We start from the raw sequence: 16,846 nt of genomic DNA, 5'->3' as shown, positions 1-16,846 counted from the left end.
TTCTTGCACATCATTATCTTGTATACAAATACTTTTGCTAAACAACAGACCAGTTAGCACTCAAAAAGCCAAAAAAACTCCCTATTCGGATGTAAAATCAACAATCAGAAGCATTTATTCTTATTTTTTTCCTCCATAGATACTGCCTGGCCTCCTAGGTATTTCTGGCACTTTCTATTTAATCCTATTCATTGTCTCCACATATTTAATTCTATTTATTGTCTACACCTACCAATATTTATCAGCATTGGTAATGTCAGTAAGGTCATCTAGGGTCATTCCCTGATCATTGCAATGAGGTCCGATAATATTGTGCCAAAACAAAATAACTTGCTGATTTTTTAAATTCCTGTTTTGACCATTATTAACAACAACTTCCATTTCTGAAGGGGTTTCAATGCAGGAGATAGGATCAAAATGTTCCGCAGGACCACAGAAAGATTTAAACTGGTACCATTATGAAGATACTGCTTAACAGTAAAGCTTAGCCAAAAAGACAAGTTTTAACAAAATCAGTGGAAAGGGATGTGGAGGGAATTAGAGTTGATGGCCTAAACAAATACAGATGTATTTGTCAATGGTGGGGTGAAATTGAAAGGGAATATACTGTACATAGGGCTGAAATTGAAAACACGAGAAATTCTGCAGATGTTGGAAATCCAAAGCAACACGTACAAAATGTTGGAGGAACTCAGCAAGTCAGGCAGCATCTTTGGAAATGAATAAACTTTCAGCCTTTTGGGCTGAGAACCTTCTTCAGGATGAGAAAGGAAGACGGCAGAATAAAAAGGTATGGGGAGGGGAAGTAGGATAGCTAGAAGGTTATAGAAGACGCTGGGTGGGTAGGATAAGCAAAAGACTGGAGAGGAAAGAATCTGGTAGAAAGGAAGAATGGACTATATGATTAAGGGAAGGAGGAGATGACCCAGGGGCAGGTAATAGGCAGGTGAGAAGAAGCGGGGAGGGGGAGGGAAACACAAAATCGATCTTCATGCCATCAGGCTGGAGGCTACCCAGAAGGAATATAAGATGTTGCTTCTCCACTCTGAGGGTGGCCTCATTGTGTCACAAGAGGAAGCCATGGAGCAACATGCTGGAATGGGAATGGGAATAGGAATTAAAACTTTCGGAGGGCAGGTAGGCTGCAGGAACTGATAACTAATGAAGAGAAAAGACCATTGAATGTTTCAGATAGAAGGGAGATAATTTTGAAAACTGAAACATTGGTAGGCAGTGCTCAGACACGTAAGACTTAGTTCAGGGAAGGAAATGGTGAATATAGATTTGAATGCAAGGTGGGAAATGGAAGACAGCTAGAAAAGCATTAGAGCAACTAAGACAAAAATGTACAAGATGAAATGAAATAATAGAGCAACAAACACATATTTTAAAATCACGCAACTTGAAAAAAAGGAGGATATTAATGTTTTGCACATAATCAACTGCTTTTGACACTTATTGCTCTTGGCTATAATTGGCCTGTGAAGTATTTTTGTATTTTCATAAGTCTTCGATACTGTTACGCAGTAGGATAATTACTGCTGCAAGTTTACCCAGAATCACAAAATAGCTTCATGGAAAATATCCTTTTATGTTTTCTATTAATCCTCTCAGGTTTTATTTGGTAAACACTTTGGAAGTAAATACTTTCACTACTTTGCAGGGAATCAAACTAGGTATCATTCTGAGGGATTTCTAAGCTCCAAATCTCCTGACCTTCAGTGTGAGCAGTTTTGGGCATCTTATTCTAGTGATGATGTGCTGGCATTGGAGAGGATCCAGAGAAGGTTAACAAGAATGAAAGGGTTAACATATAAGGAGCATTTGATGGCTCTGGGCCTGTACTCAATGAAGTCTAGAAGATGAGGGCGATCTCATTGAAAACTATTGAATATTGTAAGGCCTAGATATGGTGGATGTGGAGAGGATGTTTCCTATAGTGGGGGAGTCTAGTTCCAGAGGGCACATCCTCAGAATAGATGGACTTCCTTTTAGAAGAGAGATGAGGAGAAATTTCTTTAGCCAGAGGGTGGTGAATCTGTGGAATTCATTGCCATAGATGGCTGTGGAGGCCAGGTCATTGGGTGTATTTAAAATGGACATTGACAGGTTCCTGATTAGTAAAGGCATCAGAGGTTATGGGGAGAAAGCAGCAGGAAAATTGGTTTCAGAGAGATAAAAGATCAGCCACGATGGAATGGCAGAGTAGATTCAATGGGCTGAATGGCCTAATTTTGCTCCTATGTCTTATGGTTATCTGTGTGGAGTGTGCATGTTCTCTTTGCTACCTCATGGGTTTCCCGGGGTGTTCTGATTTCCTCTTACATCCTAAAAATGTACAACCTGGTAGGTTAATTGGCCTCTAGTGTGAGGTAGGTTGTAGAATCTGTGGAAAAAGAGGGGAATGTAGAAAGAATAAAAATGTGCGACGGTCAGTGTGAACACAGTGGACTATATGGCCTGTTTCTGTGCTGTAGGACGCTGTTTCCAAAACTGCATATTGTTTAATTGCAGCCATTCAGATAAGGGAGCTACTACAACCATCATTTCAATAAAATATATTACTTCCAGAAGCAAACTCTATTTGACAGTAAGAACAGAAAATGAAAACAAGTAATACCAATTATCAAACACAAATTCAAATAAAGTAGCGATGCTTTCTTTCTGTAAGCAATATTATCAAAGATCTTTTACCCATTAATTCTTACCCTCTCCCTCTCCCACCACCTTCAGAAGTTTAAATACGTAGGAGGTTTGCTCCTGAGATTGTGTCTACCTGAAAGTCGTCTTGGCACATCAGCAGTGATTGCAGGAAGCCCTGTGGCACGGGTGGAGGAAAGAGGAGTTGTGGAATGAATGGAAGGTGATGTAATCTGACTCAGATAAGGTGGATAGGACTGATCGTATGACCATGGCGGTGACGACTGGGCCTGCCTGGAGTCTGCAAACAGAGCAATCAGTCAATCATTCCTTTCGCTCCTTTGAACTTGCTAAAATAAAGCCTAGTTACTTCTGTCCACATCGAAATCTGTCAAACACCACTTCCCATCCTTAAAAAATTGAAGCTAAATATACATTAAGATAGGTAAGCAGGACATTAAACAATAACTTTTATCTGTTCCTCTCAATACTCCAACGCTCAGGCACATTTCTTTGGCTGATCCTCAGAATTAACTAAAAATATTGGATATATTCTGCACATGTGGAATTTTTACTTTTGAAAAATATCCTGGTTGTATTCAAATTCAGGCTGTAATTGTCAGACATTCTAACTACAAGTTGAAGCTATAACAGCAACTTGCACCCTGAGGTAATACAATATCCCAAAAGAGAATTGTTGAATAGAATTTGTCGTGTAATTTCTTGATTCTATAATAAGAAAAATGGCCTTTTTAGCTTTATTCAGATTACAAGAATTAATTTTATCTTTGTTTGATGAGGGAATAAATGAGCAAATTTAGAAGTTTTGTTACAGTGGATAAACTTCAGAAAAAACAAGTTCAAGGAAGCTGGGAATTGTTTTTATTCATGAGTCAGGACTATAAAACCACTGGTTGAATCCTCATAGTGTAGCAGTTAGCACAATGCTATTACAGCCCAGGGCGTTCATGAGTTTGGGGTTCAATTTCAGTGCTGTTCTGTAAGGAGACTCTGTATGTCTTCCCCATGGAATGCGCGGGTTTTCCCTGGGTGCTCGGGTTTCCTCCCACTTTCCAAAGACGTACTGGATAGATTAACTGCTCATTGTAAATTGTCTGGTTAGGGTTAATCGACCTTAGGCAGTTGTTGGGACGACATGACTTGAGCTGGAAGGGCCTACTCCACACTGTATAACTAAATAAATAAATGTTGTCATCTAGCTTCCCCTTTCCCTTTTAATCTATCGCCGTAAAGTATTCACAAAAGGCTTTCAACAATAATGGACAGGAACTTAATATATTAAACAGGACCCAAAGTATGATAGCAATAATCTCTGAATATTAGGGTCATATAACAAAATGAATTATTAACTGTAAATAATATTCTTAGTGGTAGTCAGTACCAAATCATCCAGTCACCAAATAAATCACAAAGATTTCAACTGAAAGTTATAACTCCATCTGCTGACTAACTCAGTATTTACTATCAATGAAAGATAGTTATCATCTTCTTTAGAGTGTCATAGAGTTCTCAGAAGTTAAAGGTTAATTTGAATACTGCTGTGAATGACACAGGAAAGATTGTCAGTGAAGCATTGTAAAATATACTTTTCAGTTTGTTTTCCTAATTATCAAATTATTGGAGGAAGACCTGGGGGGAGAAAAGGCTGTTTAACAGGGTTAGCACGTTGCAAGTGGGAGGTCTTACGATGAGACTTTTAAGACAACATTCATCTAGAATTGGCAGTGCTCATGAAGCTCAAACTGAAATGTGAATAATTCTATGTTGAGCAGAATATCAGGCCAATTTCTTTATTTTGTTCTGCGTTCTGAATGGCTTTCAGTAGGTAGATTCAAAGCTGTGCAACGTGTGGCCCTGTCTTCAATATGCCACCAGCCAGTTTATATGCAGAAGCCTTTCCTTGCTTCATCAGGAGCTTATACTATTCAAACATTTAGAAAGAGAACTACTAAAAAGTCTGCAGTGACCCATAGAGTACTGACAGCTGACTATGCCCAAGTATTCCAATGCATATTTTGCTTGGAGCTTATGTTATGAAGAATACCTCCTGGTTACAAAAGAGATACTGAGAAGAATGCCCCTGGTATTCAACAACTGAATAGAGGACATGGTTTGGTGTAGTACGATTACACTGCAATGTTAAGAAATAACAATTTAGTTGTTAATGTAGCCACAGTCAAAAGTCTGGTATCGGTGGCGAACAGAGGTGATTGTGACATTATTATTTCACTTATACGTGAGCCATGCTTAGAGATTGGACTCAAATGCTACCTCTCACAACTAAAGGAGTGGAAAAATAAAAATATTACTGCACCCCTTTTACTTTCCAAACCAGAGGTCAGATCTTTATTTGCAGTTACACTGAATTGCCACCATCAACTCTACCTGGTGTGGGAGGTAAGTTATGAGGAGAAATATTTTGCTGGATGCTAGCCATCTGATGCAGCTACCTCACTTTCCCATCGTAGTGATGATGGGTGCACATTGGAATGCAGATGCTGGAAAGCATCAAACAATACACGAGGGGAAACTTCTTCACTCGGAGGGTCGTGAGAGTGTGGAACGAGCTGCCAGCACAAGTGGTGCATGCGAGCTCGATTCAATGTTTAAGAGAAGTTTGGATAAGTAACTGGATGGTAGGGCTGTGGTCCCAGTGTAGGTCAATTGGAATAGGCACGGGCCCATTTCTGTGCTGTTCTTCTCTATGACTCTATCATACATTATTTATGCCAGAACAAAATATGATTAGGTTTGGAAAGAGCAGTGTGTGAGCAGAAGTGAGAAGCAAAGGATGTGTAACCTTTGAAGAGATGTTCTGGCTGGTACACTCAGTTCAAGGGTGAATGAAATATTCTTACAGTGGAAACATAAAGTACTAGAAATACTCAATAGGTCAGGCATCTGATGAATCTCTGGAATTTTCTACCCAGAGACTGGCAATGCTAGGGCCATCGCAGGTATTCACAGAACAATTTTATTGAAAGATCAGGGAATTGAGGGTTACTGGGAATTGGCATAGAACCAGTGAGGCCTGTGGCTGATCAGTAATGATGACGTTGAATGACAGGGCAGGTTTGAGAGGCCACGTAGCCTACTGCGGTTTCTAGTTTCTTATGTACCTGTGCGAAAAATTTGTTAACATTTTGAATTAATGACTTTTCATCAGAGCAAGGAACAGTCTGAAATCACGGATGTTTTAGGTTGTAGAAATGGGAGTGGATTAGGCCCGTTACATCACAGGTAAAGCCTTCCCGAACACTGAGCACACCTACATGAAACATTGCTGTAGGAAAGCAGCACCCATCATCAGAGAACAAGGCATGCTCTCTTCTCACTGCTGCCATCAGGTAGAAGGTACAAGAGCCTCAGGACTCGCACCACCAGGTTCAGGAACAGTTGCTGACCCTGAGACATCAGGCTCTTGAACAAAAGGGGATAACTACACTCACTTGCCCATCCACTGAGATGTACTCACAACCAAAAATCTCACTTAAAGGTCTCTTTATCTAGTTATTTCATGTTCTCGTTATTTATTTATATTTGCATTTGCACAGTTTGTTGTCATCTGCACTCTGGTTGATCTTTATAGTTACTATTCTATAGGTTTGCTGAGTATGCCCGCAGAAAAATGAATCTCAGGGTTGTATGTGGTGTATCTGATAATAAAATTTACTTCGAACTTTGAGATGATATGTCTGTGAAGAGGTGGAAACCAGGAAGGACAAATACAAGTGCTGTCAGCTGGAGAGCAGAATGAAGACTATTTAATTGAAACTGATTCTGCCTGAAGGAAGTGTAAACGAAAGATAAAGACAGGAAAGAGAAAATGAAGCACTGGGACTGTGAGGAACAAACCACTGCAGTGGCAGGAAACCTTAAATGAAAAAAAATTGAAAAGGTCTTTTAGGTGAGGCAGCATTTGTGAAGAGAGAAATCACCAGTGAATATTACAGGTTGATGGGAAAGGCTGGGTATCTGAAATTGTTGAGTTCAGTGGTGAGTTAGAAGATGAGACAATGTCCAAGGAGTTTACATTGGGCTTCTCTGCTACAGTGCAAGAACCAAAGACTAAGAATAATTGTGGGAGTGGATGGAGAAATAAGGCGACAGGCTTCTGGAATCAAAGGTAACTACTTTTTGAATGTACTTGGCACTTTGGCAATTTTAGCACGGTTTATTGGTTGTCACCATTCTACCAGATGAGTCATGTTGTGCTGTAACTGTTACTCTCTTTACCTTTTCCAATAAACAACCCGGAAGCGCACGACGACCATGACTTTGCTTACTGGTCAATGTCAGTCTGGAGCCTTGGAGCAGGCAACATGCTCAGCAAGCACTGGAATTGTGTTGTTGGAAGAAACATCAGAATATTTGCCCATGCCTTCAGAAAATACTTAATTTTTAAAAGGTAGCATTTTATCATTAAGTCTGCAAACCTGCAGCAAAATAGTAGGTAGATATCTATTGGATGATATGTGGGTGTGAGACAATTCCGTCTAAACAAACAGGATCTTTACTGTGCACAATCTCATAACAGGTAAAACAATTCCTGATCACTTCAGCTGAAGGAAGTTGACAGAATAGTGTCCTACCCTTGTTTACAAATAACACCCTGTGTCATAGCATGACCGTGCTAAAGACAATGGGTATAAAATTCTAGGCACTAGGGTGCTACTTAATCCTGTAATGCACTAATGTAAGAGGTGTCTCTCCACCTCTCCTTCTCTCACCTAATTTCATCTGCCCATTTGTCGCCATTCCCCTCTCACCTGGTTCCACCTATCACTTACTAACCCCTGTCCCACCCTTTCTTCTCACATTTTGTGTACTGGCTATCCTCCCTCTACATTCTCAGACCTGATGCGAAGACTTGACTCGAAATGGCAATCATCCTTTTGCCTTCACATCTATTGCTTGGTCCACTGAGTTCGTCCGGCAGTTCATTTTTTCATCCAGATTCCAACACCTTCATGTCCATGTATTGTTTTGTTTATTTGTTAACTTCTTGTTGGCCTTTTAGATGTTGCCAACTTTCATTGCTCAGCCTTATTGGACTGAATGGAATGCTAGGCCATTTCTTGGGAAGTTGAGTGTCTTGGTCTGAAGATATGCTTGGGCCAAATGGTAAATGTCATTCTCCCAAGGACATCAGTAGTTACAGGATTTCCATAAATAGCATTAGGGTTTTTTTATTGCAGATTTATTTAAATGCTTCCTTTTAATGGTTGGATTGAGTTGTTCTCTGATCTTGGCAATTTACTTGCAAATGTTTCAGCACCACGTGAAGAGACATCGTCAGTTGATTGTGGTGTGTCCTCCGAATGCTTGTCCTTTATATACTTTTCAATCAGCTGATTGGCCATCATTTCGGAAACTCAATGGTGATATGGGGAAGAAATCCCTGTATGACTGATCGTTGACTGTGTGGCAAACTTCGTGCATTGTGGTCTGGAATATTGCCCGCATCAGCTCATAAATAGGATTGAGGTTAATACCAACAACTTCAGACGTCAGAAATTTGCAGCTTTCATTTAAATTCCTGAATCACTGTGTTTGAATCTGATCAACACTTCCTACTGCAGGATACTACATTGATAATGTGACGACTATGCTGCAGTACTCAACTGTTAATGAAGGTATTCAGACACTTGAATCTAATATTGGATTGAAATATGTGAGTGGTATATCATGACACCTATCAATGAGCAGCACCAGTTTACAAAGTTTAGGCAATTTTTGAGCCTCTGCTCTAGATAGGGACCTTTCTTAACCCTGCTCAGCTGAATGAACACATTCAGTAGCAGGAAAGAACATCACATCAATACTATTTTTTAAAGGCTTATCAACTACAAGGAAGTTTGGTCTTGTTTATTTGCTACTGAATATTGCCATGATACCATAATTTTTTGGTGCTTAAAGGATCACTGAAATCTCTTGGGTGTGATGTTAAAGGACAGACTTGTACGTTAAATACAGGAAATGGCAATGTGGAAAAAATGTGTTTTGATCTGGAAGTAAAAGTTAAGAAGGAACTTCAAATTTTCAGCTTACATGCTAAAGTTGCTAGTTTCTTTCTTGATGGTAATTATTATCTACCTAACTCTAAGTAAAAATGTATTTTTGTCTAATGCTGCACTGTAATGTAGAAAATACATATTTCTGATGTTAATGTTTTACTAGGTGAGTAATCTGATATTATCATTTTGTTCAAGGTACTTAAGTGTAACCCAAGCCAGAGCTGATGTTTTTCTTTAATGAGTTTCATTGTTTAAGTTTCAGTCTAGGTCAGAGTCAGAATCAGGTTTATTATCACTGTTTTATATGACGTGAAATATGCTGTTTTGCAACAGCAATAGAGTGCAACGATATAAAATGACCACAAATTACAAAATAAGTAGATAATATAACAAAGGAATAATGAGTTAATGTTCATGGGTTGATGGACTGTCAGGATAGCTGTTGGCGGAGGGAAAGCAGTTGCTTTTTAATCACTGAGTGTGGGTCTTCAGACTCCTTGTCTTCTTCCCTGATGGCAATAAGAAGAGTCCATGTCCTAGTTGGTGAAGGTCCCTATAGATTAGATGCCAGCTTCTGGAAGCACCTCTCAAGAATGTCCTCAATAGTATTGATTCTCACCTGCTATTGACTACTATAAGAACATTTGGAAAGGTATAAATATTCAAGTTGGAACCCAATGTTATTTGAATTGAACTGAACTGCATTTAAATTATTTTCTGTAAATTGTGTAATGAAGGAAGCAAATTATAATTAACATCTTGGCATGCCCAATCCTGACAGATCTCAGACAGACTAGCTGGTGCAGTTGGCGTCTCTGTATTGTATTGTGCAAGAAACAAATGGCTGTCAGCCCTAACTTAAATGTCAATTATGTCAATAAGCAGCCACACATTAGGGCTTAATAACTTTGCACTTACATGCCCTGCGGAAAATGAATTTATATGCAAGTGGAATACCTCTATTAATCACAAGATGCTGGTAAAAAATGTATCCAAATGAACTTTATCATCTGGGTTGGTGCTGTGTATGATGTCATGATTTCCCTCTGTCTCTTTGCTGTGACAGTGTCACATTCCATCCATTTTGCTCTGGAGCCACTTTATTGTGCTAAGTCTCTGGCGTGGTCCTTATGACTCAGACATAAGAATGCTCCTGACTGAGCTGTAACTAACATATATGCAAAGTGTGCAGCAAGATAGAACATGCCGTGTCAGACATAATGAATGCATTCTAAATGCATTCCTTACGGCAACTCTCATTAAATCTGTTCAATCAAGGAGAAGATCGAGAGTATGTTGGCCACTAAATCGATTTGGGGGTGGTGGAGGATGAGCCCATCATTAATAAAGGAGTGAATGAGAATGGACATAATTGAAACTTCATCTGAAGAGTGGTCTAGATTTTTTAAACTTACCCAAAGAAGGCTTCAACGTCCAGTTAAGGATTTTGTGAATCTCCGCATTAGACAATTATGGACATGTGATGTTGAAACATAGGAATATGTGTTGAGCTCACTCACAGCATGGAAGGCACTTAACAAAATTCAAGAATGCCTTCTCGTTATACTGTATCCAAGTCTATTTAGTGATCCGGATTTTGATAAAAGTCTATGGCATAACATACAAAGCCACTATACGCTATCATAGGATTTACAAACCAACGTATTTTAAATAAATGATCAAAGATTCTGAAATATTGAAGGCAGAAAAAAATGTACTTTCTTCAGCATTGACTCCAGAGAACTAGTGGGTTAGTGTCCACATGGTTACGAAGGGTATCATAGATATTGTTTTTATTATCATTACGTAAGAATTAGCTCACTGTATCCATATACCTGCAATTTGCGATGCAGCCTGAGGGGTGAAAGGACCAGGTGTAGGATTGAGAGAAGGCCGTGGACTTTGCATTGAAGCACCCACTCTCTCCACAGTATGGCGAAGGCGTTCTAATTCACTCAAACGTTCGGAAAATAATCCAACTTTGGGCTGGTCGTCAGGTTTCTGTCTGTGTCCTGTTGAACACGGAAGAAAATAGCAATTGACAAACAAAAACTCGTATCCATTTATGCAATTAAAATGCTAACGTATATTCTTTTCTGAAGAAAGTATTTGGTGTGAGCGTTGAAAGGGGTCTTCTAAGGCTGAATGGTGGTAATTCATGACAATGCATCTGTTAGTTTTCAACTTTGTGCAAAGCTGGTGCTCCTTGTTGGCTGTAGATGAACAGAAACGATTCATCTCTCATTGAATAAAATCAGGTGGCCCAATAACATAGAGTATACCCCACACACTTTGCAGAAATATTTTCAGACAAACAGAGGTGCTAAGACAAAATGACAATATTAGGTGAGTTAACAAAAGCTGGGTCAAAATTTGAGATTGAAGGAGGGCTCCAAGGGTGAAATTGGAGGTGAACCTTCTAATAATGGAAGTTTCAGAGAGCAGAACTGATACAGTTGAAGGCACACAGGAACACAAGAAAGTAGGAGCAGGGCCAGGCAACATAGACCTTCAAGCCTGCCTGCCTTGCCACTCATTATGATCTTGACAGGTGCCAAGGTCAAATCTTCTGTACCAGTTCCCCATTGCTCTCAATTCCTGTATGAAGGGGTACAGGGGGACAATAAAAGAACATGACGACTGAGAATAGCCCAAGAGGAATTACTGAATAACGTGGAAGATGCAAGTAATAATTTTAGAGTAAAGTAATAATAAGTATTGTGGATGCTGATGGTCCAGGCTTCACAAAAGCAAAATATATTACACATATACAGTACACACAGTGGCCACTTTATTAAGCACACATGTACACCTGCTTGTTCATGCAAATATCTAATCAGCCAATCATGGGACAGCAACTTAATGCATAAAAGCAGGCAAACCTGGTCAAGAGTTGTTGTTCTGACCAAACATCACAATGGGAAAGAAAGATGTTCTAAGTGACTTTGATCATGGAATGATTGTTGGTGCCAAATGGGGCGGTTTGAGTATCTCAGAAACTGCTGATCTCCTGGGACAAACAAGAGAAAATCTGCAGATGCTGTAAATCCAAGCAACACACACAAAATGCTGGAGAAACTCTGCAGCCAGGCAACATCTGTGGAAAAGAGTACAGTCAACGTTTCAGGCCGAGGCCCTTCAGCAGGACTGGAGAAAAAAAGATGAGTAGATTTAAAAGGTGGGGGAGGGGGAGAGAGAAACACAAGCAAGATAGGTGAAACTGTGAGGGGGAGGGATGAAGTAAAGAGCTGGTAAGTTGATTGGTGAAAGAAATAGTGGGCTGGAGAAGGAGGAGACCAATAGGAGAGAACAGAAGGCCATGGATGAAAGAAAAGTGGGGAGGAGCACCGGAGAGTGGCAATGGACACTCAAGGAGTTAAGGTGAGAGGGAAAGGGAATGGGAAATGGTGAAGGAGAGGGAGGGGGGGCCATTACCTGAGGTTTGAGAAATCGATGTTCATGCCATCAGGTTGGAGGCTACCCAAACGGAATACAAGCTGTTGTTCCTCCAACCATAGTGTGGCCTCATCACCACACTAGAGGAGGCCATGGATTGACATATCAGAATGGGAATGGGAAGTGGAATTAAAATAGATGGCCACTGGGGAAATCCCGCTTCTTCTGGCGGACAGAGCGTAGAAGCTGGGCGAAACATTCTCCCAATCTACTTCAGGTCTCACCGATATACAGAGGGCCATACTGAGAGCACCGGACACAGTATATGGCCCCAGCAGATTCCCAGGAGAAGTGTCCCCTCACCTGGAAGAACTATTTGGGGCCCTGAATGGTAGTGAGGGAAGTGGTGTAGGGGCAGGTGAAGCACTTGCTCTGCTTGCGAGTTTAAGTACCAGGACGGAGATCAGTGGGGAGGGATGAATGGACAAGGGAGTCGCATTGGGAGTGATCCCCGTGGAAAGCAGAAAGTGGGGGGGGGGGAGGATATGCTAAGAGCAGACGTGTGTGAAATAGAAGAGATGCGGTTGAGGGCAGCACTCTCCTGGGATTTTCATGCACAACGGTCTTTACAGAGTTTACAGAGAATGGTGCAGAAAGCAAAAAAAAAAAATCCAGTGAATGGTAATTCTGTGGGTGAAAATACTTTGTTAATGAGAGAGGTCAGAGGAGAATCACCAGATTGGTTCAAGCTGACAGGAAGGTGACAGTAACTCAGATAATCACGCATTACAACAGTGGTGTGTAGAAGAGCATCTCAGAATGCACAACACCTTGAAGTGGATTGGCTACAGCAGAAACCACTTTATTAGCCACTCCTGTACCTAATAAAGTGGCCACTGATTGTAATTCACAATATCCAAATTCAAATCAACTTCATTCAATTGTTTTGTTCGTGAAATTTTGATTGAGTCTATGTTAATATTCAAGTACTTAATGCAGGTTAGTTCATATATTTCCATTGTTCAATTCTTTATGTGCTTGCTTTACATGTTCACACCTTTTTTTAGTAAACTGAGCAAAATTGGTGCTGTAATGGGCAAACTTGTTCTTGATAACTGCATTGAAATAATGCAATGAATTAGACAACCCATTACACTGCAAGTACAAACCCTTTCACAGTCCTGATTTCAAAATAAAACCTTGACATTTTATTAAGGGGAACATAGACCATATTCTCTTCAAAACATTCTTGGCAGAACTCAATATATTTTTCAAAAACTCATCATTGTTTCAGAGCTCTATTGCATCAAAATACTTATCCCTCTTTGCTATACTAGTGAACCTGCTGTATATTTTGAATTGAAAGACTTCAAATGGCCGTAAGACGAAGTAGCTTGGGATCATCTCCCTGCATCTTCAATGACAGGGTCAGCTATGGCTGTCGTTAGTCACAATCAAAATGGTTTTGCATGCAAACAGGGCTGGTCACGCAAATCCTTTCCTTCAGCATCCCATCCCATTGTGAGGAAACACAAACACAAGCAATAAAAACAACAGTCTACAGGTGCATAAACTGTTTGATTTTACTGTAAATACAATGGAAAGAATGAAAGCAAGATAAAGCCAGTCACTGTGTGCAGTTTGGGCCTGCCATGCGAGACTGAACTGGCTGTTTTTAATAGAAGATAAGTAAATGTCTAACTGCAGACAACAAAACAGGCTTAAGCTGGTTGATTTCTAAATGACAGAAAACACCAATTAACTATGAGAATGTGGGGAGAATTAAAAAAAATAGGATTAATATAGGATCTGTGTAAATGGGCGGTTGATGGGTAGTGCGGACACATTGGGCTGGAAGGCATGTTTGATTAGAGCCTCTTTCTGGCTTCGTTATGCCTGTACTTACACTAACCCTACACTAATTCCCCTCAGCTACCCCACCCCCACTGATTCTGCCAGTCACCTGTATACAAGGGGCAACTTACACCGGCAAACTAACCTACCAGTCTTCACAATTTAGAGATGCGGCTGAAGCAAGGGCACTCAGGGAAACACGTGATCATGTGAGAAAGTGCAAATTCCACACAGACAGCACCAGAGAATCAGGACTGAATTTGACCACTGGAGCCGTCAGTCAGCCCGCCACTTCATTAGCTGTTCTGCTGTGCCCCCATATTCTTGAAGTTTCTTCAGATTCATAAATACAATAAAATAATTAGTTTCAGGAATAAATACTTTTAAAAATTCTATGAGGGAAAATTGACACTATTATAATTATTTTTTTAAAACTAGGCCTAGAAACCAGAACTCAGTAACTATACTAATTGTATTGCTTTCCTGAACAGAAACTGAGATTGGTCTGAAAATATTCACAAACCGTCCATTTCTACTTATGATCAAAGTTGAACAGCCCATCATCCCTGATGAAGTTGTCAGAGTTTGTCATCAAAACGTTGGTTAAAATTGATACCTGTACCCAGCTGGAAGCCTGAGAAGACTTATATTCATCATGTACGCTGGGAAAGCACTAGATCCATTTTTAACTGGTCTAATTAGTTGTTTGGAAAAGTGGTAAATAGAAATATAAGCTAATGTATTTGGTGTGGGTCAATGAGGTGAAGGAGTTCATAATATATGGGAGAACATTGAGTAGTGCATTGGACAAGAGTAAACTGGGGGAGTTGCTCAAGTATCTTTAAAAGGTAGCAGAACAGATCAATGATCTGGGTTTAAAAGCAATTTGGGATAGTTTCCTTTAATAGCCAAAGTATACAAGATGTGACTAGTAAGGCTGTCTCAAACCATATACAACATGCGTTAAAAGGCTGTTTAATTACTGCATAGAATCTGACCACAGCATTACAAGAGAGATGTGATTGTAATGGGGAGGTTGCAGAGTCATTGCTCAAATATCCTTAAAGGGTTTACAAGGATGGTGTCTGGAGGGGGAAGTTGAAACTATGATGAAGGTTAGGAAAAACAGAAATTGTTCAGTCTGAAATAGCATTTGCTTCCATCCTCTCCTTGGCTCTCAGTAAACTGGATATATTTGGTTCCAGTACAATAAAATGTTGAATTTAAATCTTCACCCTTGTCTTCAGCTCTCTCAATGCACTCATGATGCCCCTTTCTCCAGCCTTACATCCTCTATTGATGCCTCCCCATCCACTGAATCCTTTGGTTCTTTGTGTAACTAATAGTGGCAAAAATATTAATCACCTTGTTCTGACGCTCTGTTGTTCACTTCCTAAATATACTTCTGAATGTTAAAAACTACGAACCTTTCCTTCAATTTCATCACCCCTGGTTATCCATGTTTCTGATCTACATTTTGTATCTTCCATTCTTCAAAGTGTCATGAGGCATTACAAAACTCATCATTAACAAATGGTTACTTTCTCTAACTCTGCTGCTGCTCACGGTAACCATTTGTCATGTGTAAGTACACATGCAGAACAGGACTTCATTTACTTATTTCTTCCACATCCTCCCAGGATGCAATATTAGCCTCCACTTTTACCTCAATCTATTACCACTGAACTTTGCTTCCCGGTGATTTATCTTGTTTGCTGCTTTTGAAATGTTGTGATGTTTCTACAATTCTTCTCTACACTGACTGTCGCACTGAAACTGGTTAATTGGCTGTGATTCCTTTCTGCAATTTGTGAGGACAGGCTAGCTTCTACAGGAATGCAAGATTTTATTTGTTCCCGGTTGTCAGAATAACCCCTGTGATAACTCCTATGCAAAAGATTTACTAACACTGATGGTGCACAGGCAGTGATTGGCTTGCCCTGATTATTGAGAACAGCAAAATTCATGTTATTAATTTAAGGTCTAATCTGAAGTTCAGAACTCAATTTTTATTTTGAATCTTAACAGTTTTGAAGAAGTGAATTACTTTTCATTGGTACCTTGTTGAATTGACATGGAACTCAATAGTTGTAGGAATTGATTTCTTCTGGTTATCACACAATTTCGTTATTACTTATATCTATTTTTTCTATACAAATAATTCAGAACAAGATATTCCCTAAAAATATTATCTTCCAGAACCACACCCTAACTGGAAACATAAATCTTTTGATCTTTGACTTCTATAGTGCAAATGAAATCTGTGGTTATTGCAATGAATTTTGCATATGAGTAACTGAATGACTGAGAGCAGGAGCTCCCAAACTCTTTTATGCCATGGAGCCTTACCATTAATCGAGGGGTCCATGGACACCAGGCTGGGGACCCTGAGTAAGCAATACTATTTCAATGTGCATTGCGGTCAACTTCAAATATTCATTAAGACCATAAGACATGGGAGCAGAAGTAGGCCATTTGGCCCATCAAGTTTGCTCTGCCATTCAATCATGGCTGATCCTCTTTTATATCCCCTAAAAAAACATTTGCCAAAGACTATAACCTCCTCCTTGTTAATATACATGTTTCAAGAAAAAGAATCACATTAATGGTAATTATTGGTAGAATGCCATTAATTGAGAATCAATTCTTATAAGTACACATTAATGAACTGAGAAAAAGCAAATTCAAGCTCAACTACAATTGGCATAAAAACTCCTCTTAACAATCAGGCTTTCCAGTTGCTTCAGAACAAAGAAAACCTAACAAATCTCAGGAGAATCCAAGAAGATTTTCATGATGTCAAAATTTATGTTAGAGGTCAGAACAAACAACCTAATGTCAACTACAGTGTAGACCAGCTTTGCAAACAAAGCAACCACTTGAGTAAACCACTTGAACAATTAAATGGTTGTTGCGGG

General features: G+C 39.7%; 1 protein-coding gene across 2 annotated transcripts in view; it reads right to left on the bottom strand.

Annotated features, from left to right (window-relative positions):
- The window catches only part of LOC140733623 (runt-related transcription factor 2-like), a 165,985-nt gene that overhangs the window by 27,464 nt on the left and 121,675 nt on the right, over positions 1-16,846 (bottom strand). Inside the window, exons 6-7 of one of the 2 annotated variants that reach the window (XM_073057202.1) lie at positions 10,514-10,690; positions 2,777-2,941 (exon numbers count right to left, since the gene is read on the bottom strand). In XM_073057202.1, the coding sequence (XP_072913303.1) occupies positions 2,777-2,941; positions 10,514-10,690 (342 nt within the window). The remainder of the gene's footprint in view (positions 1-2,776; positions 2,942-10,513; positions 10,691-16,846) is intronic. The other variant, XM_073057203.1, reaches the window with a different exon arrangement.

Source organism: Hemitrygon akajei, chromosome 9 (genome assembly GCF_048418815.1).
Source record: "Hemitrygon akajei chromosome 9, sHemAka1.3, whole genome shotgun sequence".
NCBI lineage: Eukaryota > Metazoa > Chordata > Chondrichthyes > Myliobatiformes > Dasyatidae > Hemitrygon > Hemitrygon akajei.
The sequence above is the reverse complement of the archived record's forward strand: the minus strand, read 5'-3'. Positions and strand labels throughout refer to the sequence as shown.